Below are 25,029 nucleotides of genomic sequence, written 5' to 3' on the forward strand. Positions count from 1 at the left end.
GTAGGAGGAATATATTTCACCTGCATCCTGTAATGTCCTGCACACCACTGTCTCGTGACATGTAAACAACAATAATACAATCTCCAGTAACTGGAGTCCAGTTAGACTCCTCTCATTTCCATGGATTATGTCCTTGTAAAGAGCGTCTAAAAAAGGTCAGCAGATGTTGTGTGTTTTATGGATTAAAATGTGGGATACGGGTGAGGATGCAATTTCCTGAGATGTCTGCACATATAATATTCCCTCCTGGTTGGCCTGGGTCATCTGCACTTGCTCTCTGTCCAGTGAGATTCCTTTCACGTCTTCTGCCTCTCTGCCAGCTTGAACCCTGCCTTATGAATGTTTGCAGCAGTTGCCTGGCCTCCAGCTCCAATACACGCTTTGTTACAGAAAAGGGAGTGAGAAAAACAAGCACTTGTCCAATGTAACATGATGCATTTTAGACAATAAATTGTACAGTATGCGCCGTTACTACACATACATGTGCAAATGCAGTGCATGTCACTTCATAAAGTATGAATTTTACAAAACTGAACATTAGAACATGTATAGAACACATAAATACTTTATTTGTACAAAGCAGTGACATATCTCCTTCCCTATGTTGCTGTTCCATTCAGATGGTTCATTGTTCAACTTTTTAATGCTTATGTCATTCCTCCTCGGCACTGTCAATGTCAATCGTAGCAGCTGAAGGAGATTAATTATTCCCAAACATGTCATAATCCTCTAAAACAGCATTGTGTATCTCTCTCAACCTTCTGATATTGTTTGAAACAACCTTTGCAAAAATGGCTTCCTCTTTTTTTCTAAGTAAAAGGTGCCTTGTTTCAGCTCTGAGAGGTTGTCTTCCAATCCTGCATGGTGGAGAGTAAAATCACAGTAAATGTGTAAAGCTTTACTGTAATGCTACTGTACACTACATACTAAAGTGTGATTACAATAATGAGCAAACCTTACAATGTCCATATTCAGTAGTCTAAGTTATAGCTTATTTATTTAAAATGCAAAATTATCAGTGGGATGTATTTTGAATTAATAAAGTATACTTACTCAAATGTAATACTAATGAGTTCATTGTTTGAATTGCATAATAAACAGGGTTACATTTATGCAATTCCCACAATAAAATGTATTTGATATAAATACAATAATTAGTAATTATTTTGAGTAAGTATACTAATATACTACTAATTATATTAATATTAAATACATAAACCTGATGATTAGGTATTTATGGGAGTTTGTTATGTAATAACTGCTGATTTTACTATCACTTATTGTAAAATGTTTGTTTTAAATTAACCAGATACACTTTCTGTAAATGTTTTTTATAACTATGCAGTATTTGTGTTAACAGTTTCTCTCTTAATTCTTTGCCGTTTAGTCTTTATTTACTTTTTTTTTTATACACTTTTAAGTTCTATTTTGTGTGAATCTTTTCACTAAAAAATGTTGGTCAATCTGTTGCTGTTACAGCACAATTTTTCCATTGCAGGATAATGAAGGAATTTTCTGTTCTATTCTATTTCTTCTAAGAGAAATGTACACATCTTTTCCTGGTTGGTTCATGTATGCTTGCAAATAGAGGTTTATGGTAATCTTATCTTTTGTGGCATTTATTGCTTCACACACCCCTTCACATCAGTGAAAGTGAGGTTCACCTCACAGTAGCTTTTCAAAAAGTTTTAGGAAACAAAAAAAAAATATTTTAAAGTCTGTGAAATTTGCTTTAATGATTTTGAGAAATAAGTTAATATTTTGTATGCAATGGCTCAAGCGAAGAAATAAGGACTTTTGGCTGTCCATAGAATGACTACTTTGCATTTACAACAATTATAGTTCATTTTGTGTGACTTGACATGGGAAACGATAAAGTTATCAAACAGCTGAGGGTTGTATTAAAACAATTGATGCATGTCCAAAATATTAAAATGTCTAAATATTCTATAGGTTGAACTGGCTGTTGTGTGAATGTGTTGTGAGAATTGTGCCAAAGCAACTGAGAAAAACTGTATAAGAAAAGCTGCCCAGTATTTGTTCAGATGTTTATACAGCCAGAGGTAAAAAAAACAAAACAGAAAATAGAATTACCATAGGCCAGTGCTGTTTTCAGTAGTTACATTTATAAATATGTACCACCTTCCTAATATCGGTTGTAGCCTATGTGATTAAATTAATTATAAGCCCTTCAGATCCTGAGCTTAATATCTCTGAGTTTTGGAAAAGGTTGTGATCCATCAATTACCTAGGAAACTAAATTTATAAAAATTGTAAATCCTTTTTTTTTTTTTTTTTTTACAGTTTTATGTGACGCTATTAGCAATATAGATATAAACTGTAGGATTAAAGTTAAATATGGGATTAGGATTAATTGTTATTAACACATATTTTTCTATTTTATTTGATTTTCTTTAGTTGATCTTGCATAGAAGTTGAAGTCCATTTAACTGCCTAATATATTATTGCTATGCAGAAATAAGTTTCTATTTTGATAACAAATTGAATTTAAAGCACACAAAAAAGTTCATGCTTTTTTTTTCTTTTCCACCAACCAACGTGTTGAGTGTCTATGTGTTTTTTTGTTTTGTTTTTTGACACCTAAAAAGCATTCAGCATTAAGTGTCCAACACAGTTAGGTGCCTGCTAAGGACTCGCTAGAAAAATATTCGAAAGTGGCCCTTTATGACTACGTCACTCACACGCGACGGTACAGCCTTTGGCTCCAGTTGCAAACCAAACCATCGCATCTCCGTGCAGCGGCGGCTTGGTTGTTTTTGTCACGGAGTTGACTAAAACAACGAGATACTGTAGGAGGAGGAAGGCGAATTAAGGTATTTTTTAAAACCGAGTCATATTTGTAAATAATCTAGCGAAGAGTAGTTCGCCGTTTTGGGTATTTTGAAACATTTAGAAAAGGCGCATCAGGCGAGGGACGGGAAATGGTGCAGAGAGCGGAGCTAGCAGGATAACGGCTAATGTTAGCTTGGTGGAAGAACGATAGGAGCTTTTGGCATCTTTTACTGCATGTCAGTCTTTCATATATATGAACCTCATTATATCTCGGTGGTTTAATAAATTAGTCTTTCTACCCTTCAATATAAAAGTGATAACATTATGCATGTAAGTGCTTAAAAGAGGAAAACAGAGGACGTATTGCTGTTTTAATGAGCAATTAACTAGTTGTACTTGAGTTTTAAGTAGTTGTAGTTGTGTCACTTGTAGAACATTGAAACGTTATATTCAAATCTCATTTTGATTAAATTGAGGATGAGATGAACCAGTTCAAGCAGGTTCGTACCAAACCTTTGCAAATCCCTTTAGTTTACATGTACTAATACACCCAAATGAAATATTATGTTGTGTAAAATCATAAATACTCAAACCTTGAACAGCAGGCGATTAAACTGGTTTACCCTCATTTCATTTTTTAAGTCAAAGCAGAGTTATTTTCACACTTTTATGTTTGGTGTGGCAATACCACACATATGATTCAGTTTTTAAAACTGTTTTGAAGAGTGTCGGAGTTTGTCCACGTGCAAGCTGCCCACGTGTAAACCCAATAGTTGATAAATAACATAAAAATGCTGGTTTTCATTAGGAGGTGTAAAGGCAACAAAGCTGTTTTTATGTGAGCCCTATATAAAATAAGTTCGATAGCAATATGATTACTTCCAGTAAGTCTCTGTGTCCTTGTGCTGCCTACATTCAGTAGGGTAAAATGGATCCTTTCCACTTGTAAAAGGTCAAGGATCAGTGGAAAGGGTCATTTTTATTGTGGTAGGGAAGAGGAACATGGTTGATGTACAGATAATCCTGGCATTGCGTAGGCTAGAATGCAGTACTCATCATACAAAATAGTTTCTCTGCTCTGACATGTTAAAAGGTTAAGGTTTTGATCATCTCAGCAACTCTGGTATCAGAACATTTTTCCAGGTATGCAGTGAAAATCACAACATGAGCGATGTGTTCATGTGCAACTTTCGTGTCAGTTTTTGTTATTTACCATAATTACCACACCACATGAAGGCACCATTAGACATGTTGGACGCCTTCATCTGTCTCAGGTGTGGACGGTTGCCAAAGCGAGATCACGCTCCATCCTGCTGGTTATCTTACTTTCATGCAAACTATGTGACCCTGTAAGGGACTGGTTTTGCCTTTTGGCAAGATATTATGTCATTCAAACCTGTAAGGCAGCATTTCTGCCTACTCCAAATAAATCAGTATAATAATGGTATTTAATATATTTACCAGCAAGTTAGTTTTTGTTTGGTTTGATTTTGAGTTATCAAACCAACTCAGTCGTAGTTCCGATCATTCAAACAGAGCCATAATTAACTGAGTGCAAAATAAAGTTTTTATGCATCATGTGTTTTTTTTTTCAGGTTAATCAAATTATATGTAATATACAAATGTGTAGTGGGCATTTCTTATATATGAATTACCTTCAACTCAACTCGCATATGAAAATGGATATTGGTGTGACATGATTTATTCACAAATGTGAAAAGCATAAAGAATCAAGGCAGAGTGTATATGAATCCAATGTTTGTGAACAGGGGGTTGGTGTGAGACTTAATGCTTATGCGCTGATCCAAACGTGGATCACTATGAAAACAAACAGAAACTGGGTGATATGTTTTTTTTGTTTGTTTTTTTAATACAATATTCATTTGTGGAATTCTCAGAATAGGCTCTATGCACAGCTCCACTACTTCCTGAATTTAAGGCAGCTCCTTTGTTTCCTGTCTTTCATGATTGGATGCACTGATTAATCCAGGTGTGTATGACCTAAGTAACTGGCCAGACACACCTGGATTAATCAGTTCATCCAGTAATGAAAGACAGGAAACAAAGGAGCTGCCTTAAATTCAGGAAGTAGTGGAGCTGTGCATAGAGCCCATTCTGACAATAAAAAAATTCATAATTCTGAGAAAAAAGTCAGAATTCTGAGATTAAAGTCAGAATTCTGACTTTTTTCCCATGTTAAAATGAAAAAAAAAATGTTTTTTTAAATCAGTTAACTTTTTTTCAGTGGCCCTAATCCTCTTCCGTATACATGAGATCTATTTTTGTGATAAATTTCCATAAGATAAGTACTAAAAATGTTTGTTAAGGAGCATTAATGGCTCAAGAGGAGGAAAGGTCTTTATCATATATCCAGGAGTTTCCCCAGACAGGAAACGGGAGTGGTCCCCTTAAATCAAAACCCGGTTTTTCAAAATAAAAGCAGCCAATCGTGAATGGTTTCTCATCTCGCCGCGGCTCTAGAGATCAAAGTTAAGCCGTTAAGCGTCCATGGGTACCATAGAGTCTGTGATAAATGTGTGTTTAGACAAAAATTAAATAAAGATAACATCATCATCGTCGATCTTTTTATCCTTATTTTAGACCCAGAGCTCAGCTTCCCTCTGTCCATCCAGGAACGCTGCGCCGATCACGTGACCAACAACAGAAACTTAACTTTTTACCAAGAAGGGAAAACGAAAGTTATTTGTCCCACACGTTTCCCTGTGTTCCGATTTTCTTTTCCATCTTAGATGTTTTATCTTAGGAGCGCGTGGTGCAACCTCACCGTCACACATGCAGTATTTATTAGCGCCTTTTTAGAGCAGAACTTAAATGATCTAGCGTGGTTTGTTTTCTATTGACGCTAACTAACGTCCGGGTTTCCTTTATTTTTTTTGCATTTATCGTGCTGATTTTAAAAAAAAATCCTCAATATTAGAATTTTTATATATTACATCTTATTTCACTTAAATAACTTGATTGCTGGAAGACTTCAAAAGCAGCTCAAATTGGCTTCATTATCTCCTTTATCATCTGCTTCCTCAATTTGATCGCCTGAAGGTGAGATTTATAATTGTGTCCTAGTGCAAAGCCTTGTGCTTTCTATAACCACAATGCATATGTCTAATAAAAGGACATACAGAAGTGTTTCATTATTTACTTATTTACCCCTTTGACTGGGATGTAAACATGAAGAACTCTTATTTGTAAAAACCCCAAAATGCATATTTGTATTTTTGTGTGTCAGATGTTGCTTTGCATCAGGATCAGAATGAGTCTGCTCCAGCCCACTGTCTCTCCTTGTTACTCTGATGAACCGACACTGCTTTGTGCTCCATTAATGTGGGCCTGTCCAGCTCTGTGCTGACAGGACCAGAGGCGATGAAACTTGACTCAGTATTGGGTGACTTCTTGTTGTCAGCATCACTGATGCAGACATCATCGAGGGTGTTGGGTATGACACTCAATGCGGAATCAATCTTTATAAAAAAAAAAAAATAAACTGTGTAATCTTAATTTCAGATTGTGATCCCTGGTGTATGTTTGGAGGTAGGGAAATAAGATACCTATAAACAGAATTAAAAGCTGCTGGATTTTCCACTTCATAGTTTTCACCCTCTGTAACAGGCCAGAAATAATATATAGATGCGACAAGAAGTTTTTAATTATTAACCGATTTGTTTTTACCTTGGGATTTCTTTTTTAGCATTACACAGAACGATGGCACCTCCCTCAACTGTATCCTTGGAGATTAAGTGTGTTATAATCTGAAAATAAAAGCAGCAGAGATTCATTTCTGCATGTACTTTTTCCTACTGTCTATGCTTAAACCTTCCCAGATTGTCTGCTCTGTTGTGTGGTGCATTTCAGGATGTTAGCAGCGTCCTTGGAGTATAGAATGTGAGACTTGTCCAAGGACACTTAAGCAGGCTGAGGGGTTGTCTGCTGATGTAACGGTTTCTTGTAACCTTTCTATTTATTGTCGGTGTTCTGACTTTGGCTTTGTCTCTGCTTCCAGTGTGCGTCCATCCTGACCCAAGGGTTCATCTTTTGCCTTTTCTGTTGGAGTGTGAAGACTTGCAATCATCCTAAACAAAGAGCTGTCCAAGCCCCCCTTTTAACTCCACCCCTGCGCTATGAGCAGAGGTAGAGGAGGGTCCTACAAAGAACATTACAACAGACATCAGCATCCCCACCTTCAGGCTAAGGAGAATTACTACAGAAGCGGTCAGGCCTCCCTCTTTTATAGAGCCGGCCAGGAGCTTATCCCAAATCTAAATTACTACCACCATCCAGGAGGGCCTATACAGCCACCGCCTCCTCTGCTCCCATCTGCTCCCCCTATACCAGGCCAGGTTAGAGTAGTCGCTACTCCTGACCACATAGATTACCAGGTTCAGGGTGGCTGTCCGGTTCCGAATTCCTTCCATAGTAGACAAGTAGAATTCCTAAGAGGACGGAGCTCTGAGGCACCGCAGTTCAGACCTCACTTACAAGGAGGCGGGGCAGCATCGAGCAGGCCTCCTAGTTCTCCATACCATTCACAGTTGGGCTATAGTAGATATCCAAACCCTGGCAGCAGTCCGAGAGGACGAGGAAGCCAAAACCAGAGTTTTCATTACTCTTTGGGTCCAGGAGCATCTCGAGGAGCCAAGGGCCCTCGATTCCAAAATAAAAACCAGTTCCAAGGAAAAACCAACAATAATCAATTTTCCAACAGGCAATGTTGGCGAGAGGAAGACTCTCTGTGTGATAGTTTTCAGAGTTTCTCTCTTGAACAAGATCCAGCCAACCAAGGTAGAGAGAAGTTAGACAGATATTCATTATCCAACCCCTTAGCTGATTCCAGATTTGGAAAAGTTAACATCTGCCTTACACCGCACATACAGGAGCAGGTGCACGGGGTTCTGGCTGCTTTGAAGCCAGGTGAGAGTATCTCTGCGAAAGTGTTAGCCAAAAAACTCCATTTGCCCAAAAAGGTAGTAAACAAGGCGCTCTACTCTTTGGAGGGCTCACAAAGAGCTTCTAAGCAAGGACTTCAACCTCCTCTGTGGAGTTTGTACAAAGCTGAAGGTCCGGTCTCTGATAGTAGAAATTCAGTTTCTTATCTGTGTGCCGGTACCGAACAACCCGAAACAACTGAAACCGTGGTTGACCCAGGAAAGGAAACCAAAGGACAAGTTAAAGAGGAGAAATCTGACACAGAATCTAGTTCCTCTTACAGCCCGTCTCCAGAGTCTTCTGACTCGGAAGAAGCCCAGTCACCAGCAGAAAGTCAGAACCACAGAAACGATCCTGCAAGCACAACCAGCTCCACTAATCAGGACGCTAGTTCTCCCATCATGGCACACAAAGAGCAGATTTTACAATGCCTTCTTGATTTAGGAGAGGCAACTGCTCTCGTTTTAGCCAAAAAACTGTGTCTAACAAGTGCTAAGCAGGTAAACCCCACACTTTATGCTTTGGAAAGGCAAGGTGAAGTTGTTAGAAATCGTGATACCAATCCTCCAAAATGGGAGCTCTCTGCCCACCGCAAAGAGAGGATGGAAAGGAGCCTGAAAGTCTCAAAAGGTGCTCCTGTTTTTGGGGATCTGATAAAGATGGAAATCAGTACAGAAGAGAATAACGAAGGGTCTGTCTTCCCATCGTCAGCGTTACCAGCTATGCCAGGCCTTGAGCCTTTGCCTCTGCCTGATGATTTGCTGGAGCAAAGTCAAAGTGGTTTGGTATGTTAACTTTCATCCTTTTTATTTTCATAATATTTTAACTTGTAATGATTATTCCAGGTTTTCTATTGTGAAGCTGAAAGTTTAACTGGACCTCCAGTTTCAAGTAATGTCAAAGGAGTTAATGCTGACATTGTTTTCTGAAGCCTGTGGCTATAGTCACATTTACGTTTTGCCTATATTTCAACTAAAGTAAAAAAAAAAAATCCACGTGGGAAATAGGTGTTGGAGAAACACACACTGTTTTCTACCAAAGTAACCATCTGAAAAAAGAGTTTTATTGTTAAATAAAGTTGAAAATGATAGCTTTTTTCTTCTTTTTTACTAGATTTACCTTGAGGGAGAATTTAGCTTTTTTATTACTTGATTTAAACACTAAAACTTAACTCATGTATCCCTTTTTCCTTGTTTTAGGAGCCCACTCTAACATGTGAAGACAAAACTCCCAGCGACCTACCGTGGGCCTCTGATGACATTCCAGAGTTTCTCAATGCTATCCGGCGAGAGACTGATGCCAAGAAAATTGCAGAACAGCAAGGTGGCGCCGTTGGAACTGTTGCTGTGTCTGTGGCTGCACCACCTCCTCAAAACCTGCAGGCTAAATTACAGGAAGTGAGGTTGAAGAACCCCGTCAGTGGTCTGATGGAGTATGCCCAGTATCTGGGCCAAAACTGTGAGTTTCTGCTCCTCGACCAATCAGGACCCTCTCATGACCCAAGGTTAGTCGACTTTGTAGGTAACCATGCTGTTTTAGGGATAACAGATTTCAGTCCAGCCTGTGGATTGAGTTTCTTTCTTTCCCTGCCCTTGATAGATTTCGTATGCAGGTGATGCTGAATGGAAAGCTGTTTCCTGTCGCAGAAGCTTCCAGTAAGAAGGTTGCTAAAAAGGATGCTGCTGCAGCTGCTCTGCGCGTGCTTAGCGGAGAGATGCAGGGAGGGACGGTAACGCCGGAGGAGGGAAATGCTACCAGTGGGGACCAAATAGTGGACATGCCTCTAGATGCCACTGTGAGATTTTTAAAACAAATAAAAAAAAAAACTGTCTGTAGGAATGTAGTTGTTTCTTAATTTAATTGATCTTTCTCTTCTTTAGGGTTCAGATGAAAATATGGGTGGGACGTTTGGATCTAACAGTGTGGAAGGATCAGCAGAAGGAGCTCGCCAGCCTCTGTCCCGTTCCCTGCCCGGCGGGAAGAATCCCGTGTCTGTCCTGATGGAGTATAGCCAGCGCAGCGGAAACCCCATCGAATTCATTAACACAGGGCAGGCAGGCCCACCACATGACCCAAGGTACGCGCTCTGTCATCACTCAGATCGTATAAGGTTGCTGCTTATATTTCTTTGAAAATGTTTAGGGCTGATCAGGCTGCAGGGAGTAAGAGTCAGTGAGGAAGAGATAGAAGGTAGCAGAGTAAAATACATCCCTTTTGGGGAAAATACAAATAAAACCTCTGAACATGAAGGTAAATAATCCATCTTCACCCTGTTTAGGCACACAGCGAGTATATATCAGTGCGAGGGTGCAGCTGAAGTGGGACTAGAGAACGGCATTGCATATTACACATCTTTCTTTAATCTGCAGTCTTTAGCAGTGTCCCTATGGGTTAAATTTTACGTATTATTCCTTTTAAAAAAGCACCTGTTGAATATTTTTTCAGATTTTATAATTTCACCCAATCAGATTGAGGGTATGTTTTAATTTGTGGGCCACTGGGACAGAAGAAAAAAATGCTGCCCAGTCCCACACAAATCAGGACATCTGGTCAACCTATGCTTAGTAGGAGCCTCTATACAGCCAGTGTGACCAAAAAAAAAAAAAAAAAAAAATGCGTCGTAGCTTGCAGAGTTGGACTTGTGACCCAGTTTTTAGTCATCTGACTGGAGACAATGCCATCTTTGTCTGTCTTCTCTTTCAAATCTATTTCTTAAATGGTCTCTGGAGTGAGAGTTTTATTGTCTCGTGGTTTGTTACACCTTTTCTAAAAGAAACCAAAGAAGTATCATAAGCAGTAAAATTTATAATAACCGTATCTTATTTGTTTGTGTCTTAATCTTAAAGTACTGTGTGTTCTTGGTTACAGCCTTCTAATCTCTGTCCCGTTCTCAGGTTCATGTTCAAGGTGAAGGTTGGAGAGATGCTGTTTGCTGAAGCCTCAGCACCAAGCAAGAAGGCGGCCCGTCAGCTGGCAGCAGAGGAGGCTGTTAAAGAATTAATGGCCGATGGAAAACTGCAGGTAAACAAGGTAAGATATTGAAAGAGAATCTTAAGGAGTTGATATTATTATGCTTTTTTTAGCCCCATCTAGTTTCTACAAAGAACCTGCTTCTCTCCTGTTCAGACAAAATGATTAAGACCTGTATGTATAAACAGGAGCTGGAAATTATTTACACTATTTTACATTTCATCACATCATTAAACTTTGGTATACGTATTTTTTTAACATTACAAAGAAGTGGATATTAATAATAATAAAAAGTGAAAAAGATCTTTAAAAAGCTATTGGAAAAACTGCATCATTAAGGCCAGGACAATACAGGTACTAAGAAGTTAAAACGGGGGGAAAGTTATAAAGAAATAAGTCAAGTTTTAAACACCCCATGGAGCACTGCTTAATCTATCAACTGAAAAGGAGAAATGTGTTGTAGAACTGCAAACCTACTCAGGCATGTCTCTTTATTTAAACTGACAGGCCAGGCAAAGAGGGCAGTGGGGGGAAAAAAAGGAGAAGCTCCCAAGGGAGCAACAGACATCCTGCACTCAGATGGAAAATATATCGTATGACAATTATTAGTCCATCCTTCTGATTTCGGTGAATAGTTAGAAATCATTACTTTTATTTGAACCACGTGGCTGATTGAAAGTTGGATAGAGCTAAAAGCAGGAAAGTCCTGGAAGAAATCTGCAGAGGCTGGGTTAGAGGTTCACCCTCCTACAAGATGACAACCTTTAGCATGCAACTGGAGCAACCATATCATACCTTAGAATGGCCCAACCATGGCTCATACCTAAATCTAGGTCAACATATTTTTTGTGAAACTTGAGTTGCAATGTTTAAATACACTGTCAGGTGTTAAATATCTAGAAAACCATGCATCCTTTTTCTCTCACTTCAGTTTTTCCATTCAAAGAATCAAAATAAAATACACTCATGTTTTAAATTCGTATATTAGCTAAGGGTGAAAAAGTATAGATGCAATCACAAACCAGCTAATGCTCAGTATTCATTTAATGCCAGATGTACTAAAAATCTGTTCTTCTTGCTGACTATTTTACATCTCTGGTTTATCATTTCCCTGCCTTCCAGCCTCAGTTGCCCCTCACTCTGCCCCTTGAAGGAGATGGAGGTGCTTCCAGTGCCACCTGTCCTTCTTTGCCTCCTTTAACTGCGAGTGAATTGAGAGCTGCCCACGAGGCAGGGGTTGGGGACCTCATCAATCACCTGAACAACAACGCTGTGTCAGGTCTGCTGGAGTATGCCAGAGCCCGGGGCTTTGCTGCTGAGATTCGGCTGGTGAGCCAGTCTGGACCCCCACATGATCCTAAGTAAGTACGAACATTTGAGCTTTTAAATTCTGAAAACCTTCTTTATGCTCAAGCCATTTCTTTGAAAGGTTTATCTACCAAGCCAAGCTGGGCGGACGGTGGTTTCCTTCAGTTTGTGCCTCCAACAAGAAACAAGGAAAGCAGGAAGCGGCAGATGCTGCGCTGCGGGTTTTGATTGGAGAAGCTGAGAGGGCGGCGCGCACTGGAGAGCTAATTCCAACTGAGGTATCCACTGTGAAAACACATTCACTAATAATAACAAAGTCGTCCACATATGTGAAATATTGCGTTTGGCTTCCGATTGGCAACATGGGACAAAAGCTGCACATGCTACAGTACAGAAACATTTCACGTATAAGTAAACTGAAAATTTAACTTAACAATAAAATACCTAATTGAGGAATAACTGGTTAAATTCTTAATTTATTGTCCTTTTAAGCGACAATTGATCATTTTGAACAAGGATTGTGTTACAAGCTTAAAAATATATGTTTGTTATAAAAGTAGTGTACATAAGTGTAATCAGCATAGTAATAAAAATGATATATACTTGAATATTTTAGCATATAAAGGGCATCATATATAATCCAAACCAGCACAGTGCCCTTGCATTGATCCCTGCATGCTTGAGGCTTTATACTTTAATGCTGTGATCCATTTGATCAAAGACAGAGCTAAGATCTACTCAGGCAGGCACAGACATGAGTCCATAATCTTAGGCCATGGGAATATCATTATTTCATTCACTAGACCTTTAAATGCATTGGAACTTAAAATAATTACAGTGTTAACAGGGTGGGGCTTTAACAGAAGGTAGTAGTTATGACTGTCTAATCCCTAATCTGGTTCTGCAGTCAGTTCTTAGCTACCTCACCTACCGATATTCTAGTTGACACGTTCAGAAGCATGTCAGGAAGAGGCAATTACTGGAGAATGAATAGATCAGCTATGAATGTGTCGGCATGGCTACCATTGATCTGCTTTTTGTTACACTTGCTCTGCAAAGTGTTTTTCAATACAACAATCTCATTCCACTTTCAGTATCTATTAAGTTTTAAATAAAAGGACAAAATAAACACAATGTAAGATATTAGCTGTTTAGCTTTTTAAGCTTGAGTAAAAACTCGCACCAACCTACAGGATCCATCTTAACAAAATTACTGAAGCTCATGTCTGTTGGCCTACTGTAAATGAGCGTAGTCGGTGCAACCCAACATGCTGGAACAGGATCTGTTTGTTTTTTAAGCCCACCTCATTGCACAATGAGGAAATAATGTTCTTTTTGTCTCTGCATTTTTAATGATTGAAAGGGATTCTCTTTATGTACAGTTGATGGGAAAATCTGTAATAAACCTGAACGTAATTTGAGCCCTCATTCATCAAGCCGTACAGCAGGTTTTGGCTTGGGTGTGGTTTTTTTGTTTTATCTCCAGTGTATGAGACGTAAAGCCATTTAGAAGAACACATACTGTATTTTCTGCGCTAAAGAGCGCACCTCACTACAAGCTGTGGCACAAAATTATTTGAAAAAAACTGGAAACTTCAAGATATAAAGTACACCAGGCTATAAGCCAATGATATCTACTGAATTGTCTCCCACCGAACCTGTAGGGAGAGCTCTACTTATCACCCCTAGAGTAGGGACAAAGATGATAGCTGTCTCCTGTTAGCTTGTTTGCTTACAGCAGTAAGAGCTTCTACTGAAAGATGGGACTTTGTCAGCTCTTTATTTCAGCTCTGCAGGAGTTGAGCCCAGTCTCTTCATTGGTTTGGCAGCTTTAATGCAGCAAATAAAGGTCAAAATGTGTCAATTTGGGAATTTTTTTCTCCATCATGTCAGCTGCTAGATTGCTCTTGTGCTTAATGAAAATTAGCCCCTTATTCTTTCATTTCCAACTTTGACTTCACCCTCTGGCGGTTAGGAAAAATCCACAGAAAAGCCGCACAGTATTTGAAAGCTTCTTGTTTACTTCTTTCTTTGCAGCTACCGGTTAGCGGCAGCACTTTGCACGACCAGATAGCCATGTTGAGCCACCAGCGTTTCAACGCCCTGACCACCCGCATCCAGCACAGCCTCCTGGGACGCAAGATTCTGGCTACCATCGTCATGAGAAGAGGGGAGGGACTGGGAACTGTCGTCAGCCTTGGAACTGGTAAATTCATGACATATAACAAAAGTTGGGTCGGTAAAACGGGAAAAAAAAAAGTGTTGTCCTTGCATTATTTTGTCTGTATATTTTGTTGTTTTTATTTTCTTAGAGGCAAGTGCTGTAACAAATCTAATACGTGTGGATCACACAAGACTGTATTGTCATGTTGGTTGACTTGGATTTTTCCTTTTCTTTTATGTGTCAGGAAATCGTTGTGTCAAAGGGGAGGAGCTGAGCCTTAAAGGAGAGACTGTAAACGACTGTCATGCTGAAATCATCTCCAGGAGGGGATTTATCCGGTAGAAATGGATACCACACTCGTTTATTGATGCTTCTCCCACATTTCTAAAAATACGCTCTCCTCTCCCAGAAACAGCCAGCGCGACTTTATTTTGAGACGTAACCCATCGTCTCCTTTCCTCTCAGGTTTCTGTATAGCGAGCTGCTCAAGCACTGTGATGGAGCAGACGACAGCATTTTTGAGCCAGCAGAGGAGAACAAACTCAAGATCAAATCTGACATCACGTTTCACCTTTACATCAGGTTGGGGCATCTTGCTAGACCTTTTAATCTTATTTTGGCTCTTGTCAGACATTCATGTTGTTCCTCTTCCACAGCACTGCACCTTGTGGGGATGGAGCCCTGTTCGATAAGTCATGCAGTGAGGCAGGAGATGAAACCCAGGGGCACAAGCCTCTCTTTGAGAACGCAAAGCAGGGCAAGCTTCGCACTAAAGTGGAGAATGGTCAGACAACACATTTAAATAAACCAGCAAAAGGGGGTCATTACAGTGGATATATAAAAGTCTGCTTTTGATACATTAACTAGATTTTGTGATATTAAAAGATGAGACTGATAAATAATTTCCTGCACTTCTTTTACATGTAATGTGTCAAATCCCATATCTAAAAAAAAAAAAGCTTTTAAGGGGAAAAATTATAGTGCTTTGTTGAAGCACCTCTTAACATCCCTTAATTTTGCCACACTTGTCACATTTGGCCCATTTCAAACAGACCAAAGTTTGTTTCCCCACTTGTTCTGCACCTTCTGTACAGGTGTGAATAAAGACCAAAAACTACAGAGACCCGCTTTGCAGACACACGCTACTTAGAGCTACCTACATTATGTAAAGGGGTGAAAGGAAGCGGTTACTGTGAACCACTGCGGTCAGTGGTGGTACCCAGTCCTAGAAAGAAAGAGCAGCTGCCCTTGTAATAAGCCAATCTAAGCGCACAGTGATTCTGATGTGCATTCCAGTCAGATACATGATCACTATGTGTGTGTCTCGCACAACACTCTATTCTGCCTGTAAGCCTTTGGAGATAATGGGTTTCAAAACACGCAATGAGCGTGTTGCATCCTGTCTGAAATGCCAATTAGCGTCAGTTTTGCACTTGGCAGTCTGCACTCAAGACCTGATAAATTTTAAGGCTACATTCAGTTCAAACATGTTATTTAATGTAAAAAAAAAAAGGTGTCCAGCATCTTAACTCGGATGCTTGTGCATCAGGAAATAAGACTCCCAGAAATCTGCATGCTCAGTGCTCCGGTGTTGAGCTATTCATCTGCTGGCTTTTGTTTTGTTATTTTTTGTTGACCCACTGCCCATCTTATATCTCTTTTGGTGATACTGCTCAGTGTTGTTTTGTGCCAAATCATGTAATCATAACCTTAAGCTTGTTTTTAAAATCCATCACATAGTTTTGGGATATTTCCAATTTTTAGCCTTGCTTAGATTATTTTGTTTTTAATAAAACATATATGTTGTTATGGGTGATGCACTAACAGCAAATGGTCATGTTCCTGCAGGCCTCTTGGCAGCCTCAGTGGCCAGTTTTCTTCTCATTGTGTCGTCACTTTTATAAGGGTGTTCAGTTCCTGCTAATACTGCTGTGCTGTATTTCTTTCTACTTCTGACCGTCCTAACGATGTTCAGTTTCTTATGCCATGAAAATTGTGTCTAAAACCTTTTAACAGTGAAATCGCTCTAATGATTTTGAAGCTCTTTGCAAACTTTATTTTTTCTGCAAGATGCAGCACATTTCAGGAAACAGCTGACCTTTACTAAAACAGCGGCTGGTTCCCCGGGATTAGTCTAATAATCTGCGGTTAATTCTGGCCTCTGATTCAACGTGAATTGTAATGTGGGGGTGATTGTGATCACAGTGGCACCCCAGCTATGAAATTATTTTTTAATTTTCGCTTCACATGTCATAGGTCAAATTACATGTAGGGGAAAAAATGCAACATTGTCTCACATTTTACTTCACAAAAAGCTACCATTTGAACAGGCCTTATTAGGCTTTTTTATATCTGCTGAATGTGCCACGATGCTATTACTTATTGTGCTGAATGAACTGATGGTGTTTTTGAAAGAGTTAAAGCTTTCCTGCTGCTATTTGCAGGTGAGGGGACCATCCCGGTAGAGTCGAGCGCCATTGTCCCCACCTGGGACGGCATCCAGCACGGTGAAAGGCTGCGAACCATGAGCTGTAGTGATAAGATTCTGCGCTGGAATGTGCTGGGCCTGCAGGGGGCACTGCTCTCTCATTTCTTACATCCCATCTATTTAAAGTCCATCACGCTGGGTAAAATCATGCTGCTGATTGGTGGTTGTTAAAATCTTAGACAAGCATTTAGAAGATTTAGTACTGGTAAAAAAGGATCGCTTCCACACTGACAGATTTCTGTCTTACATCATATCAGGCTATCTGTACAGCCACGGTCACCTGACGCGTGCGGTCTGCTGCCGGCTCGCCAGAGACGGTGAGGCCTTCTCCCAGAGTCTCCCTCCTCCCTTCACTCTGAACCACCCTGAGGTAAGAGCATAAGTTGCTCTCTAATCAGGACATAAATCAGAAACATTGAGGTCATTTTCAGTAAATTAATTAATGAAGCTGCCAACAGTCTTATATTGTGCCTGCACAGCTGTTTTTATTGTGCGGCGTCTGTTAATGGAACTCATCCATCAATTAACAAAAAGCAGAAGAGTTCTTGTTGTGCTGCCAGGAAAAAAATATCCACAATCACATCATTCATATCAGTTAATGCTGTAAGGGGGGGTCTGTATCAAGCAAGTACTACAGTTCAGCCCACATTTATTCTGCACTAAAGGTCCACTGATAGCAGTTTTCTGGTCAGATCTTTAAAAGGCCTGACTGCTGATTTTAAATCTGGTTAATATCGCCTTTGTTAATGGGTGACACTATCGGATATTATCAGGTCACAACACAGCTTCAGTCTTCCAATCTTATTTAATTTAAAAACATTTAATTGTACTCAGGAAACATCACAAACTTGTTTAAATTGCACATGAGGTAGTGCCATAAAATAAAAATTCAAGGTTTAGAGCATCGATATTGGCTGATTTTTTTTAAACCTTTGTGAAGGTATATGGTACATAACTAAATACAAAATGCTTTGATTCATTAAAAAGATGGGAAGTCTTTGTTGGAAGGCTTCTCCAGAGTCAAGACTCCTTCCAGCAACCTGAGGGACTCTCCTCCACTTCCTGGTGTTGTATCATAAATGGTCCTCTCCTCAGTCCAGTTCTTTGAATCTCACCTAGAAGCAGAAAGTTAAAGATTTAAATAAACATGAGCTTTTTATCAAATGTGTTAACACATATTAGTGAATGACAGTTTTAAATCTATATCACAAAAAAGAAGTTATAATTAATTGTGCTAGAGTGAAAGAAGACACTGAATATAATACATTATGTGAAGTATAGAAATGGCTGGAGGAACCTCAGTAGTGATCTTTGCAGATTGAGTTAGGGTCCTTATCTTTCTTCCTACTGTGCGTTATGGCACGAGATAGACGGATCCTCATCCCATGTCCAGTTCTTCATTTTGTCTAAGCCACTTAAAGAAACTGCTTTGTTGCTATGATATAGCTTTCTGATGTCAGCTGATACGATATAAGCAAGAATCATACATACCTTTTTTTACTGGAATTTATAAAAAGGTTTTGATCAAATTCAATTACTCAAGCAGAGAAAAATAGTAACGACAGGTGCAATAACAGCCGACTAACTGATTATTAACCAATGTGTTCGATAAACTTTTGACAAAAACAAAGTGTTTTTATCTGCATGTCAATATTGGAATCTTTAGGTATAGGCTGATATTAGACCAGGACATTACAGGTCACATCATATTTACATCATGCATTTTGAATTATGAAAGTTTCCCAGAAACTCTAATGGTCTTAATGAAAAAGAAGACAAATATCACCAGTTTACTTTGTTTTGTGTTCTACATGTTAGTATGGATGCACATAATTAAGTCCTTGGTGAGTTTAACAGTCTGTGCTTAACATTACAAAGAAAACAAAATGGGACTTTATTCTCTGAAGGTTGTTTTTCATAGATTTCTGGGTGATATCAGGCTGGTACAATGAAAGATGCATTTTGTTTAACTCTCTGTACACATCCCCACTGATGGTATTAGTGTTTTGTCTGTTTAAGACTTAGTATTTGAAATTGCAAACTTGCAATTTGCATTAGATCCAAACATTTTTCCCCCCCTGCTGAACTCCAGGTGGGCAGAGTGAGTGTGTACGACTCCACCAGGCACACAGGCAAGACCAAGGAGTCCAGTGTGAACTGGAGCTTTCCAGACCAGCACAATGTAGAGGTTCTGGATGGGACCAAAGGAAAGCTAGATGGGTATGTGTCAAACTGTTACCTCTTGTTCATGCTGGAAATGTAATTTTTCTGTAGCCTCATAGGTCTGTTATCTTTAGTCAGAGGCTGAAGATTCTATTTAGGATGTTTTAGAACTTGATGCTGTTAAACATTTACATTATTTACACTTATGCTGATGTCCTTTTGGCCAGGTCTCTCTTGCAAAAGACATTTTACATCTAAATGGGACTAACCTGGTTAAATAAAGGCCAAAAAAAAAATAACATTTTGTGGATGTTAGTTTCGAATGTTGTCAGAGTCTACTAACTATGACCAACTAGTAGTCATAGCTAATTAGCCAATGCTGATCCCCGAAAAAAAGCTAATATCAGCTGGCCAATGTATTGGCCTATCTGTAGTATATCTTTAAATGTAAAACAAACAAGCTACAAAAACATAAAATACTGTTGAAATAAATGTTTCACAGCAGAATGAGCAGATGTTGAGATATATGGTTAAAATCTCTTTAAAAAAAACTTTGACTAATTTGTTAGTTTGTTGTGCTCTTAAATAATGAGAAAGGGGTTCCTGAGCATGTAAACTGCTTCTGCAGATATATTTCAGTGGATTTAAAGAGAGAGATGAAGCAGTTATAAGAAGAAGGTCAGCGTCATTAGATAGAACATACCTTTAGGATGCAGATTTGTATCTGTTGGAGCCGCTTGCAGAGCAGATGGCAGCATTGAGGAAGAGCAGCAGACACAATGGATGATTTTAGGACTTAAAAACGTCACCTGACTTGTAATGATTTCAATCTCAGAAACCACAGTGATGCCTTTATTGTAATATACCCTATGCATTTACAGTCATAAGAGAAGATTCGTTTTTTAAGTTAACCTGTGTTCATGCGCTCCCTTCCTAGATAATGGATTATCTGTGTTAAATAGATGGTAAAGTACAGTTGTTAACTAAAAAAAAAAAAAAAAAAACTCAACTGTATTTTGCTTTATATAGCTTTAGAGCTTTAATTTGCAACATAAAAGTACCAAAAATCAGCATGTGTAATTAATTTAGTTATTTATATCAGATATATATCAGTTACAGATATAATGGCTTCTACATTGGTCTCCATCAGTACATAACTAACCAATTATTTAAAATGTCCCCCTTCAGGAACAAACAGGCCATGTCCCGCGTGTCCAAATCCACCCTCTTCTGCATGTTTCGCTCTCTGTGCCAGAGGTTTGGCCGCACAGACCTCCTCTCTCTATCCTCCTACGCTCAGGCCAAGACGTCGGCCATGCCCTTCCAACTTGCCAAGCAGCGGTTCTTTGAAGCTCTTTGCGTCCACGGCTACGGAGCCTGGATCGGGAAGCCGCTGGAAGAGAAGAGCTTTGAGGCTTTTGAGGCAACTGGATACAATGGGGGGGGTGTCCATGTGGGATATGGCAACAATAATAACGGAGGGGTAGTCGAGTGCAAGCAGGAGGAGGTGTAGGCCCATGTACTTAAAAAAATTATTCATCTGTGAGGGAAATGGAGAGCAGGGTATGATTTAGGAGAGGGGGTGGGTTTTGCAGACATGAAGTAAAAGTACAATCAAACAGCACACAGCCAGTGGCCAGAACTGTATCTTCTGATGAAACATGTTTGAAGGGTGCAGGGAGAGTGATAGAAAGGGACAAGACGAGTCAAGGGCAAAGCCTGAAGTATGAATGAGGTTACAGTTGACATTACAGAGAGATCCACAGGCTGTGCAGAGCTCTGTAAACACTACATGCAAAAGAAACTTTCTGCATCCATGTTCCTTCTCTGTCAGCTTTCAATGGCTCAACCGAAACTATGTCATTTTCTTTTCCAATTTTATTTTTAAATTTCTGTCGAGTGTGGGGTCTATTCTGTTTTAATTTTTTGCTGTTGGAGCTTTTGCTTTAAAATCTTGTTTTCTTCTATTGGTTTAGAGGAAATTGTCAAACGGTCTGGACCAAGATGACTTCTACTGATTATATTAATTCTGTTTGCACCTAAAGCAGCAAAATGGTTTTGGCCTAATGTGACCCTGCATTTTAGCAGTGAATGAAATCACACCGTGGTTTAAAAAAACAAAACATTGTTTTATTTTATATAACCATTATTTATGACATTGATATCCAAAATCTTTTTTTTTATATATAAAACAAAAAGCAACAATTAAAGGTTAAAAATAAAGAACAAATAATATTTTATAAATTTTTTACTTTATTTTATGGGGGAGCCGTATGAAAATGTAGATACTTGCTCTGGTTAACATTATTCAATAATGTGGCAGAGCAGCACCCTTAGCAGGTTGAAGGGGTAATGAAGGATCTGGACTCAAATGCTTTTCTCCTGTGTGCGGTTATTAAAATTGTTCTGAAGTCAGAGTAAAAAAATCACTCCAATCTAGGAAAAAGTTATTGCCCTAAAATTTGTTTTACTGATACTTAAAAACAAGACTTGAATTAGCCTGATTTGCATCTAGCTTTACAAAAGCATAGTCAAGAAATGTATTGTTTATATAAAATGAATGGACATGTTTTTTTCAAAGAGCTTCCTCCAACAGTTTCTACCCTCTGAATAAATTTAAGATCCCTCACTGATGAAACACACCATCTTATCCACCTTTATGTGATGGCACAGAAGAGAGCGATTTAGTGACTCTTCTTATCTGGCTACAGGTAAGGGCTGATAATTCTCAGAATCAACCCCCATTAATATGAATCTGAAATTAAAGAATAAAAAAACTGATCAGAAGGGATTTAAAAGAAAGACTGCTAACTCATTCTGCTGCCCACTTGAAACTAATAAAGTCGTAAAACCAATTAGTTAAACCTTTTACGTTTGAGGTTGACAACCCAACTGTTTTTCTAAATCTTCAATGTTCAGGGTTGAAAATTGAGCAAAAACTGAAAGTTTGTACTTGTGAAATGGATCTGCTTGTGTTATTGATGCTAACACATGAGAAGTGTTGGCGTAAAAAGTTATACATCTTGTTTTTTGTCTGGTTTATAAGACAGAGGGCTTGTTGTAAAGACCAAAGAGGCCTCAGCAAAGTAGCAGCGGGATTGTTTTTGTATTTTTACGTTGCCGTTCACTTTAGGTGAATTCAGACTGAAACCGAATCATACATGTTTTTGTTATACACACTGAAAATGTCCTTATTTTGAGGTCAAATTACTGTTTATTATTACTTATATTGGAAGTGAGGAATGCACTGACCTAATTTGATTTTCAGCAGTACGGTCTAGCTTTAACCCTTAATTTATAGGTTTTAGTTGAAGCATCTGGTTTTCTAATTCACACCAGTTTTACCTTTCAAGTTTGGTTTGATTCCTGGACATCCCTTTAACATGGTGTCTCATATTTTCCACAAACTCAGCGTAGATTGCAGCATATTCCCTTTGTTGGTTTAATCTGTCCTGATATACAAGCTTTTATAGAGAAATGCTGGTATTGGTGTCTGAAACCAGTACACTATTGCTGTTCTTATGGCTTGTGTGGTTTTGTGTGTTTCTTTTAAATCTGTTATTATTGTTCTTGTAAAGTTTGAAGCCTAAAATGTTGCTTTTAGCTACCACATGGGATGCAGTCAGAGCTTCATGTGTTGCCCTCTCAGGAGGTCTGTCGGGGAATATAGCTGCAAGGGGTGCTGTTTTCATCATTAAGAAGGATGATGTGATATATACATCAGTTCTGCACAAATACACGAATACACAGACATACGGTAGGTTTTAGAAGCCTGAGTCTAGTGTCAGGAACTCGTTTTGTTTATTAGCTGGTCGTTTTTTTTAACAAATGCAAATAGATTCTTAAATGATTTGCTCCTTATAATAATAATAAAGCTCATATGCAGATATGCCTCAGAAGCTGTTGTTTGTTTTGGGGGTTTTATTCCAAGCAAGGAGAAGCTATGCAAGCACTCACTGTTACTTTAGGCCATTTTGTGTCTGCTGCCTCGGCAGAATTAATATTTGATTTTACTTTGGATTTTCTCTGATTTTCTTTCTTGCCCCCAGTTGCTGCTGTAGAACAGAGGGCACTTTGTTCAACATATTAGCAGTGTATACATTTCAGCTGTATCAGAGGGACTAAATCAACCATAAAGTAGCAATATTATTTATTCAAAATACAAAAATAGAGATGGAAATTAGATTATTGTTTGATGTTGATGTGGACTCAGACCTCTGAAACCTGCTGTATGGATAAACAGTTGCTAGGAGTTTTATGCTTATATACAGCGTGTGTATCTGTGTGTGAATGTATTTGTGTTTCAAATGTATATAGTTTATAAAACAATAAAAAAAATTCATTTTTATATATATTTTCATGTAATTCTTTTTATTTAAATTCCAGTGAAATATTTCTTTTAAACATTTAACAATTTAGATATCGGTAGTAAAAATGGCAATTGATTTGTTTTATTTTGTATTTCAATGGTTGTGCACACAGGAGCTGAAAGGTCTCAGTGACATGCAGCACTTCCTGTTTTAAAAGAACTGTTTTAATGGCACTAATGGAGGTGTATTGATAAGGGCTGCATTCTAATTAATTAATTAATTGATCTACAGTTTTTTCCATTTGAATAAAACCTCTAATAGTATACCCTTAAGGTAATATAATGCCATGAGAAAGGCCTAATAAGAATATATAAACACCTCAAATGATTTAAGTTGCACAGATTGTTCAAATAGCTTTGTTATTCCTCAAATACAGTTGTTTCTACTTTTGTAATAAAACACAACTAAGCCAATTATCATTATAAACAATATTAAAGGTCGATGCAATAATCTGCATAAGGATCCAAACTCAGGTCAAAATGTACCACCCATACACGTTTCTTCTGTTTTTACTAATTTTAAATTTAATTTGCATAATTGGTACTGATTTGTGAAATGTCTTAAATCTATGTATGTATGTATCTATATTTATGTTTGAAAGAGAAACAGCAATGCAGCCTGTGGAAGCAGGGGAAAACCTCCAGAGCACTTGGCTTATGCAGAAGGGCAAAGTTCCAAGTTGCATCTGAGAACGGAAATGAGGCTTTCAGCAGGGCCTAGTCAAAGTCTAGATTTAACTATTTTCAAGACTTTACAGCCTTTCTTTGTGACTGAATTAATGAAATTCTAAAAGCAATAAACTAAAATTCCTCAACAACAAAGTAAAAGGTCACGTACAACATAGAGGCATATTGTTCCACCCTTCGTGATTGTCAATCCAATCAGTTATTAGCTGTTGTAGATTCTCAGTGAACCAGGACATGATAATCCTAGGCCTTAAATTAAATGATAGCTAGACTACTAGTTTGCTGAAGATGTTTCTCCAAAATTTGAGACGAGCCTCTTGGTTTAGGTAATAATTATTTTTCTGCACAGACCCAAGCTGATTTGGACAGTGGGATTATTATTAAACTTCTTTTATTATTGTTATGTACTCTGTTTTTGTTAAGTTAAAATTTGTTTGATGATCTGAAACAAAAAAAATAAAATTTTGTAAGAGGGAAAAATACCTTCACAAGACGAAGATTTTCACCCCTGATTTGTAATAAGTCTAAATCCCAATACAATGCTCTAAAGGATCAGCAGATGGTGATATGTGCACACATGAAGCCCCTGGGCTGCTCAGTGTCAACTACAGGCTGCCATTATATTCATGCTGGATTTCTGAGTGGATTATCCTATTATGGGTTTAGCTTTGATCCACTACATTGAAATGAAGTTTTTAAATGTATTATGTTCTGTTTTCATACACATTTTCAACAGATTATTTTATTTTGGAAACATATTTGATCAGAGATTTTTCTTTGAAGAAGCTGCTGAAAATTGATCAGGAATCACCAGATGAGCCAGGAAATATTTCTGGTCTAATTTTACTTAGAGGTGCAAAGGAATAGGTTGTGAGTGACATGAATTAAGATGCATGGTCTTAACATAAAGGAACATCCAAATTGGAAGCTAGTAAGATGATATAAATGACCGATTTAGGACATTTTACACATTTTTATATTCTTGGATAATTGTTGATATTCTGCTGGCTTCAAGACTATTTATAGTATCTTTACATACAAAGCTGTAATCAATGGTTTTTACTTTTTATTTATTTACTATAAATTAAAGGTATATTGTAGGATGTTCTTTTTCTGGGTGGATCATCAAAATAAGTGGTTCTCCTA

At 38.3% G+C, this 25,029-nt stretch overlaps 1 protein-coding gene across 3 annotated transcripts; it reads left to right on the plus strand.

The window, feature by feature from the left end:
• The first annotated feature begins 2,720 nt into the window (after nucleotides 1–2,720).
• adar (adenosine deaminase, RNA-specific) lies at nucleotides 2,721–23,161 on the plus strand. 3 transcript variants are annotated; one of them, XM_015380571.1, is made up of 16 exons: nucleotides 2,721–2,834; nucleotides 6,812–8,519; nucleotides 8,934–9,238; nucleotides 9,334–9,529; nucleotides 9,615–9,811; nucleotides 10,629–10,755; nucleotides 11,827–12,065; nucleotides 12,134–12,290; nucleotides 14,050–14,218; nucleotides 14,421–14,514; nucleotides 14,642–14,758; nucleotides 14,833–14,960; nucleotides 16,621–16,803; nucleotides 16,922–17,034; nucleotides 18,757–18,884; nucleotides 20,016–23,161. In XM_015380571.1, exons 2-16 carry the CDS (start codon nucleotides 6,930–6,932, stop codon nucleotides 20,338–20,340), a joined length of 4,068 nt encoding a protein of 1,355 aa, XP_015236057.1. In that variant the 5' UTR covers nucleotides 2,721–2,834; nucleotides 6,812–6,929; the 3' UTR covers nucleotides 20,341–23,161. The 3 variants fall into 3 exon arrangements, with proteins under 3 accessions (XP_015236057.1, XP_015236054.1, XP_015236056.1); XM_015380568.1 differs by having other exon boundaries at nucleotides 10,629–10,764; nucleotides 20,016–23,160; XM_015380570.1 differs by lacking the exon at nucleotides 2,721–2,834 and adding an exon at nucleotides 5,540–5,853 and having other exon boundaries at nucleotides 10,629–10,764; nucleotides 20,016–23,160.
• Nucleotides 23,162–25,029: the final 1,868 nt, after the last annotated feature.

Source organism: Cyprinodon variegatus, unplaced genomic scaffold (genome assembly GCF_000732505.1).
Source record: "Cyprinodon variegatus isolate N-32 unplaced genomic scaffold, C_variegatus-1.0 Scaffold217, whole genome shotgun sequence".
In the NCBI taxonomy this organism is placed as follows: domain Eukaryota; kingdom Metazoa; phylum Chordata; class Actinopteri; order Cyprinodontiformes; family Cyprinodontidae; genus Cyprinodon; species Cyprinodon variegatus.